Source organism: Myotis davidii, unplaced genomic scaffold, assembly GCF_000327345.1.
Source record: "Myotis davidii unplaced genomic scaffold, ASM32734v1 scaffold198, whole genome shotgun sequence".
Classification (NCBI taxonomy): domain Eukaryota; kingdom Metazoa; phylum Chordata; class Mammalia; order Chiroptera; family Vespertilionidae; genus Myotis; species Myotis davidii.
The window spans coordinates 878,584-887,603 of NW_006291485.1; the positions used below are offsets into that span (position 1 = coordinate 878,584).

General features: G+C 55.5%; 1 protein-coding gene across 1 annotated transcript in view; it reads left to right on the plus strand.

Moving 5' to 3' along the window:
• The window catches only part of TPGS1 (tubulin polyglutamylase complex subunit 1), a 7,573-nt gene extending 601 nt beyond the window's left edge, over positions 1-6,972 (plus strand). The window contains exon 2 of the mRNA XM_006764773.2: positions 6,160-6,972. Within this exon, the coding sequence (XP_006764836.2) occupies positions 6,160-6,697 (538 nt within the window). The 3' untranslated portion in view covers positions 6,698-6,972. The remainder of the gene's footprint in view (positions 1-6,159) is intronic.
• Positions 6,973-9,020: the final 2,048 nt, after the last annotated feature.

Below are 9,020 nucleotides of genomic sequence, written 5' to 3' on the forward strand. Positions count from 1 at the left end.
TTCGCCCCGGGTCCCGGCGCTTGAGTGCGTGGCATGTTGGGAACTATAGTCTACAGTGCCTCCCTGACGCTGGATGCACCCAGCGTATGCTAGCAATGACCTGCGTGCTATGCGCCGGCTTCAATTTTTGTGATGCCTTTTTGTAGGTAATGAGTTCCCCTTGCAGCCCACCCAACTTTTTTAAAATCGTGGAGCCCAGAGAGGACTTTGCCCAAGGTAGAGCCAGGTCCCTCCTAGCTAGCTCATTACGAGCATAGAAACTCTGTCCATTGAGCCAGAAAAGGAATATTTTATAGGGTTGGGCTGTGGAGACAGAAAGCACCTAGTCACCCAATGCCCCTATCCTAGAGGGAGGCTCCCAGCGTGCAGAAGGGGTGTCCAGGAAGAGCCCTGAGTGACGCACAGAGAAAGGTGGTGCCCCAGGTGCATCTGCCTGGAGGCCATACAGGTGCACTGTGGGACTCACCGCCTTCTCACAGCTGAAGCATGGTGTGGTAGAGGGGTCCCTGCTTACCCACAGTTGTAAGCCATGTAAGGTGGTTGAGGAATATGTGTTGGATGCATGGTCTGCATCAGGTGGATTGGGGAGAAGCATCATCTACTGGACAAAGTCACTGACTGGATGTGGGTGGACTGGGTTTTGGCTTAGGGGCGTCTCCAGCAGCAGAGCCTGAGGCAAGCACTCATATGGGGTGATTTTATAAGAGGGTGCTCCCAGGAGACCCCAGGAAGGAGGAAGCCAACAAGGGAGCATTTCAGCTTGATGCCCAAGCTATTCCCAGATGTTTCTGGGCAGACTTCCAGAAAGAGTCACAGGTGCAGACCACAAGAAGGAAAATACAGAGATGTTGGGGAGGGAGCTCAGCTGTGGGAGTCGTGTGGAGAGCACGCATCTGAGCAGGGCAGCCACATCACCACAAATTAACACAAACTTGGTGGCTTAAAACAACAGAAATATATTCTCCCACAGGAGGAAAGGGAATGCAGGGTATCCAAGATGACAGCCAGATAAGAGAGCAGCTGGGTATCTGGATGCTGGGCCACCCCTGAGATAGGAACCTGGGAAGAGGAGCAGGTGGGACATACATGGGCTCTGGACATGCTCTGAAGGCCGAGCTGGTGGATTTGCTGGGGCCAGGGTGGAAGGGTAGTGTGTAGGGCAGTCCCAGGTATCTATTGAGATGGAAGGTTACTGGTTTGGGGGAAGTTGCCAGAGTCAGGGAGCTGGGAGAACCTTGTAGCAGGAAAGTGGACAAGTAGGTTCGCAACTGAGATGCGCAACTGGGACAGGAGGTTGTCAACTGGGAAAAATTGCAAAGGCCTCAGAAGAGCTGAGAAGAGCCCAGGCTCCAACTTTGAGGCGCCCCAGCCTCAGAGAACCCACAAAAAAATATGTGAAGGCAGACCAGTGGTGAAGGTGGGAACCAGAAGAGAGTGGCATCCCAGGACATCTTCCCAGGAGGAAAAGTGGTCAGTGGCAGGGCCACCGTGTACAGTTGTTCAGGTCAAGCAATGCACAAGCCACTCTCCCTGTAGACATCACAGCCAAGATATTTATATGAAGGCTTTTTGTAGAGTTTTTTCCTAATTCACACAAAGACACCGTGTGGGCTGGCAATAGCCCTGTATCCAGTGGTCCAGTAAATGAAGGCTGAGAAGCATCTGTTGGTTGTAGGGTCAACAGGAAAATGTATTAGTTCCCTCTGGCTGCTGCAACAAATTACCACAAACTTGGTGGCTTAGAACAACAGAAATATATTCTTCCACAGTTCTGGAGGCCAGAAGTCTGAAATCAAGGTGTTTCAGGGCTGAGCTCCCTCCAGAGGTTCTGGGGGAGGGTCTTTCTTGCCTCTCCTAGCTCCTGGGTGTCCCTGGGCTGGTGGAAGCCTCATTTCAGCTGTTGTCTCGTCATCACATGGCTGCCGTCTCCTCTGTCTTCTAAGAACATTTGGCATTGGATTTAGAGCCACCTCACCCTATCTCCAGATCCTGAACTAATTACGTATTAAATACCCTATTTCCAAATAAGGTCACACTTAGAGGTTCCAGGTGGATGTACATTTTGTGGGGACACAAGTCACTGAATTGGGGCTGCTGTTGTAGGCAATTGGGAGCAGCAAGGGCACAGAGGGAGAGCAGTGAGCAGGGGGTCCTTTACCACGCCTGGCGGGTCAGGAGTAGAATCGTGACCAGGAAGTCCCAGGTGTGGGAGACAGGTGCTCCCAGGTTGGGCAACTTTACCGGATGCTGCAAGGTTGACCAGGCTATCATGAGGCTGTTCTTGAGCATGTCATCACAAAAGGTTTAGGGAGAAGTCAACAAAACCCCCTGTGCAGGTGTCTCGAGAGGTCAGCATTGCTGGCCTGCAGGACTGGTGATGGCATCCCATCGCCCCCCTGCTGGCCTCAGGACCTTGGGTTTCCTCGGGACTTGTGAGCGCTGCATGGCCATGAGGGGACAAAGCCAGAGTCAGACCCAGGCAGTGTGGCTCCAAGGACTCCTAAGCCATCATGTTGCTAATAGTAACTGCAAGGATGCCATCCCCCACAGGTCCCTGTGACCTGGGAAGACATGCAAAAGGCACCAACAGGTCCAGGCCAAGGCTGCTGAGCTCACGTCACCTCTGAGGGCTGTCCCTCAGCACTGTGGAGTGCTGGGCATCATTCCTGGCCCCCACCCCTCAATGACTGGAGCACCCTCAGTGTGACAAGAAACTACAAATGTCCCTAGATATTATCCAGTGTGCCCTTGGGGCAGGATTTACCCCTATTAAGAACCCCTGGTCTAAAGTGAAAAGTCTCTCTAACTTTATGAGACATCCCATAAATATATTCTTTTAATATATAACATGCCCTTGACCAGAATCAAACCTGGGACCCTTCAGTCCGCAGGCCGACGCTCTATCCACTGAGCCAAACCGGTTAGGGCTATATTCTTTTTTTGTTTTAACAAATGCTCACATATTTCACAAATTGCTGACAGGAATGGAGCCCTCAGTAAGTGCCCAGACAGGGTAACAGGCCCAGAGTTCCATGGTGGAGCCAAGATGGAACCCAGGCCAAGTCCAGAGCCGGCTGCCTTCTTGCCCGCCCCCCAGATGGCATGGTTGCTCCTCATGATTGGGAACCACCTGGGGAGCCCCCCACAGAGGCAGTTATGAAGCCTCGGCCTAGAGTTGGTTGTTGCCTTCTGGGCTTCTTGCCCAATTCTCATCATAGCTCTGATCTCACTGCGCTGAATTACCCCTTTGCGTGCCTTCGAGGCCAGGAGTCTAAAGATAAACAGCTTCTGGACAGCCCGGCTGCATTGCAGCCCAGGTTATAGCAAATGACAAGCACACATGGGGCCCCTCCCACGTGCTGGCACAGTCTTGAACATGGGCATAAGATCTACCCTCTGTCCTCACAAGACTCCTGAGGCTCAGATTACAACCTCGTTCTCCAGATGAGGAAAGTGAGAGGCAGTGGCTAGGACTTGCGAGCAGGTCTGAGCTGGGGCCAGGAACACCCGGGGAACCAACAAGCACCTAAATGTTTGTCCCCCGATGGGTCAACCAGATTCCTGGAGGAGAGGCTTCAGGACCCAGTGTTGGATGGATCATGGGCCACTTACGTACCAGTCAGGGTGAGCCGTGTCCCACCAAATGAACAAATACCCCGGAGACCTCAGTGGCCTCAACACAGCTAAGGTTTGTGTCCTCACACCACGGGACTGCTATGAGCTTACACCGTGGTAGTGGAGAGTGAACCACGGGGAATGATGCGATGGCTCTGAAAATGTCCATTAAACACGGCCCTCACATTGCTCACATGCACATTTCAGTCACCAAAGCAAGTCAGAGGGCTCAGTCACAGCGCGGAGAGGGTTGGACAGCACAGTGCTTTCCAGTCTCCGAGATGCCCCTGGAGGCCCTCACCTCTTGGTATTCACACCTGCATGCACTCCTCTCCCACATCTACAGGATGTGTCACCTCTAGGTGTCATGGACGTGACAGCTACTTCTTCCTGAGAGCACACACTCCATGTGTGGAGGTGCTCAAGGCATTCCATGGGGACACCCAGGGCCGGGACCCACGGCCTCCTGTCTGAACCAGCAGTGAAACACCTCCATGTCCAGCTTTGGAGGACCGTGGCCACAGCTGACATCCTGACCTTGACCTTATAAGGGAACAGGCCAGAATCCTCCAGCCTAGCCTCTCCCGAGTCCCTGCCACACAGAAACCTCGTCATAACTGTTGTTGCCATTTTAGGACACTAAGTTTGGGGGTAAGTTGTGATGCAGCAATGGGTAACTGATACCGGCACTCGTGGCCGCCACAGTTACACCAGATTCCCCAACTTCCTTCTTCTGGTGAAAGGAGCTAATAAAAGCTCCTACAGAGGGTTATTATGTGGCAACAGTCGTAATCATGGAAACGAATGTTTGTTGAACATGAAACTGCATCTGGCACCCGTTCTGCTTCCCTGGGTGGTCTTACTCACTGCAAAGGGCCCAATAAATGGGAAGACAGAGGAGTTGATAGCCAGGTGGGTGCGAACTGGGTCCCAGCTGGGAGAGAGACCTCCCAGGCTATTGCCCTCACTTCTGTGCCAGTTTCCTATGTAATGGGGTTTTGACCTACATAGCTCATCAGGTCAGCACAGCCATTTATAAGCCTCATGCTGAGTCGACCAGAGTATAAGTTTACTAGACACCTATATGTTGGCCAGCACTTACTGGGCACCCTCTGTACACTAACCCATAGAAAGGTGAGGTGATGTGCCCAGGTCACACATGAGATAAGAGTGGTGCTGCAGCCCTGGTCAGGTGGCTCCTCATTGTCCTGTACACCAAAAGGATGTGGTTCCGTTCCTGGTCAGGGCACCTACCGGAGGCAACCCCTCAGTGTTCCCCCCCTCCCCCTCCTCCCCTCCCTCCTCCCTAAAACATACCCTTGGAATTGCTTCTCCGTCTTTTGGCTAAGATCAAGTGTAGTGTCTGTTCTTATCAGTTTGAAAGATATCCTTGAGTGAGGATTGGAAAAAAGAGTGGAGCTGCAATGTGAACCATGGAGCTGAGCTCCCAGAAAGGATGAATACTAAGGCCTAGGGTCAGGCCCTTCCTCCCTGGGATCCTTGGCCCACCATCAGCCTGGCCTGAACCTCACTTCCCAGCTGTGACTATGAAACTAGTAACAAGCCACCAGCCACACTAGCCCTGGGCCACAGGCCAGGTACCGGGCTGCAGATGTGATGACAGTGAGGCATGGGCACCCACTGTACACTAACTGGTTAAGTGTGTGGGCTCCAGATTCATCCTGCAGCTCACACACTTAGCCAGTGCTCCCCTACTTTGCTCATGAAGCTCACAGCACACACGGCCAGGGCACATAGTAGGACCTCAGGTTGCTCATGGGGCAAGGAACCATACCCACCTCATAGCCCCCACCTTATAGCTGAGCAGGGTGTGAGCCCTGTAAAGGTGGCAAGTTCTCCCAGCTTTGCAGGCTGGTTTCTGTTGTGAACGTTGGACTCTGCCATTGCAGCAAGGAAGCTGCCATAAGAAACATGTCAATGGATTAACGTAGCTGCGTGCCAATAAAATTTTATTTACAAAAACAGGCAGTGGGCTGGGTTTGACCCATGGCTGTAGTTTGCCGACTCTTGGCCAGTGGGACTCGGGGAATGGAATGAGATAGGCAGAGTGTTTGGCCAAGAGTGGCCACCCTGTAAGTGCAAGTGTTATCCTTAGAAGGGCAGATGGAGAGTCCCGAGGGCAGATGCTGGTCAGCTGATCTAGCAGGCCTTTATTGAGCACCTGCTGCGGGCCGGGCACTGGATTTGCACAGTGACTGACAGATAAACCCTGATGTGGGCTCCTGGACATGCAGGTCGGAAAAACATAAACTCATAAGGACACCATATAGTGAGTCTGATGGTAGTAACTGTTAAAAAATAGAGGAAAAGATTAGGGAGGGGAGGGCCCCACCAGAAAGGTGACTTGGAGAGCTGTGGGAAGGGCATTCCAGCGGGAGGTCACAGCTGTGCAAAGGCCCTGAGGCTGGGCCAGGCCAGGCATGTTGGAGGAAGAACAAGGGGGGACAGGAACCTGGACTAGGCTGGTGGGCATGGGGGTGGAGGGCCCTGCTGGGCTGGCCCAACACCCCTGTCCGCCTGCAGGACAGCCTTCAACAACAATGTCGGTGTGGCCTATGAGTGCCTGAGCGCCAGTGGGCGCAAGAAGAAGCCGGGGCTGGATGGGCGTACCTACAGTGAACTGCTCAAGCGCATCTGCCGAGACGGGGAGGCCCCTGAGGAGGTCGTAGCACCCTTACTGCGCAAGATTCAGTGCCGGGACCACGAGGCTGTGCCACTGGATGTCTTCCGCACTGGCATGCTCACCTGCTTCGTGCTGCTGGAGTTCGTGGGGCGGGCTGGCGCCCTCTACCAACTGCTGGAGGACCCCACCCTGGCTGTTGCTGACCGCCGCATGGGCCAGGCAGTGCTGGACACCCTGGAGGGGGCCCTGCAGGCCAGCAGTGGTGCCTCTGCTCCCTCCCACTACCTGGAGGCTGGCTCACGCCTGGGGCCTGACAGCCTGGCGCAGGCCATGGACCGTGCTCTGGTGGCTCGGCGGGCCAGCTCCCCCATGACCCGAGAGGAGTTCCTGGAGAAGGCTGCTGCCCTCTTTATTGCCAAAGTCAAGCCAGTGGGCTGAGCCCCTCCTCACCTGCCTCCTCCACCCAGACAGCTGGGATGCTGTGAGGTCGGGCTCACCTGCTCCTGGGCAGAACATGGGTTCGGGACCAGGGGACTGGGGTTTCTGCATGCAGGGGGAGGTGCGGAGAGTCCTCACCCAGCTCCACATCTGGAATGATATTCTAGCCCCCTTTAGGGGGTGGCCAAGGGTACTCTGACGTGGACACCCCTCCCCACATACCTGTAAAGGCCCCTCTGCTCACCAACAGTAATAAAATGCGTATCCAAAGCCGACCTGACGTGCGTGCTCCCCACACTCCAGCCCTGTGCCACGGAAATGTTTCTCCACCCAGCAGGCCCACCGCTGCCCAGAGGCCATATTGGCCACCTGGAAATGCCAGGGTGCCCCTGAACGCAGCTTTATGGGAGCAGCGGGCAATGGGGTATGCAGTGAGGGGCCCTAGACCCAGGAGGCCCTGCCTCAGGGCTGAGGACCTGCATGACCAATCAGTCCCCAGCCCTGCTCTCTACGCATGCCCCACCCAAGCAGTTCCTCCCTGAGCCTCAGTTTTCCCAGCTATCAGAGGAAGAGTTCACAGCAGACACTAATGGCAATGATGACAGAAACAGCTAGCATGTTTGAGACCTGCGATGTCTTATTTGACTCACCACAGCCCTATGAGGAAGGTAAGTCACTACCCTCATTTGACAGATGAGGAAACCCCACGAGAAAATCGGGTGCTGTGGTCAGAAAACAGGAGGCAGAAACTCTAGACACCCTCCACTGAAGACTTCAGAGCTTGAGGAGCAGGCTTTCCTGAGGAGCCAGGCCCCATGGACCAGCCCAGGGCAGGGGGCAGAGGCCCAGCACCTTCCTTTACGTTGGCAGCACTTCCCAGCACATAGGGAGATGCTTTGGGAAACCTCTCTGGAAAAATCATGATTAATCTAATAACTATTTGTTGATGAGCTGCCACATGCCAACACCATGACATCAGTTTTATGGGCAGACAATGAGGGTAACACCTGGGCCATTCAGCAAAGGCAACAGCCCATTTACAGATGAGGGGGCCGGGCCCAGGTCCCCAGGGTGCAGGGCACAGGAGCCTAGAGCTTTATGGTTGAGAAAGCCAAGGCCCTGCTCTGAGCAGCCATTTGAGCTGCTGCTCTGCCGGGCTCTGACTCTTCTGTCCTTCCCACTGTTGACATTTATTTGCCTTTCCCAGAAGGTTGACCTGCCTGCCAGCTGGGGCAGGGCAGGGGGTCAGGTCCTGGGCATCTGGGTGAGGGTGTAGCTTGGGTCCAGCCTGCAGCTGTTGCAGGTGTGGGCTGTCCGAGACACCTGCCAGGAGGGCCACCGGCACAGCAGGAAGCCTGGGCCACAACAACATGTTGGTCACCCTCACAGGGAGCTGTCACCTGCGGAGGTGGAGGAAGGGAGACCAGGGCACCACACCTCTCTCCTGGCCCAGGGACTCAGCCAGATCAGAGCTCGGGCAGGTCAGGGTGAAGCCCTGGGTCAGGACTTGGGCGGGGTCAAAGGTCAGCCTAAGATGCGGCCCAGCCAGGGTCAGGGATCGATCAGTCTGGGGATTCGGCCAGGATGGGTGCCACATGAGTGCTGAAGGGAGAGTGGACTGGCTGACTCCCCAGTTTCTCCGTGGAGCAGCGTTTTGTCCATCTCTTCTGATTCCACTCGGTGGATCCAAATGGTGACTAAAGCCCTGCTCAGGCCTCCTCACCCCCCTCGCGTCCGCATCTGCCCGGAGCTGGGCCCGATCCTCACCCCACCGACGAGACACAGGCACAGCCCGCCCAGGACCGGGTGCGTGAGCTCCAGCGGGGCTCTCACCTGTCCTCCCGCCTCACCATCGGTGCGGCGTCCCTGCTGGGCGCTTCAAGCGACCCGGGAATGGAATCCGCTAGTCCCCCTCACTTACAGGAAAACAGTATCAGGACGGTGGGGTCACTCTGGCAAGGGAGGGTGCGGGGGGGAGTCCCTCAGGCTGGCCTGTACGCTCTCGCAGTCTGGGACCCCTCAGGGGATGACCACCTGCAGACTTAGGCCCACGCCCTAAGGGGGATAGGGCCTAAGCTGGCAGTCAGACATCCCTCTGGCAGCCGGGGAGCCCTCGGGGGATGTCCACGTGCCAGTGGGGAGCAGATCTAGCTGCAGTCGGACATCCTTAGCGCTGCTGAGGAGGCAGGAGAGGCTCCCACCACCACCGCTGTACTGGCAGCCATCAGTCTGGCTTGTGGCTGAGCAGAACTCCCCTGTGGGAGCACACTGACCACCAGGGAGCAGCTCCTGCATTGAGCGTCTGCCCCCTGGTGGTCAGTGT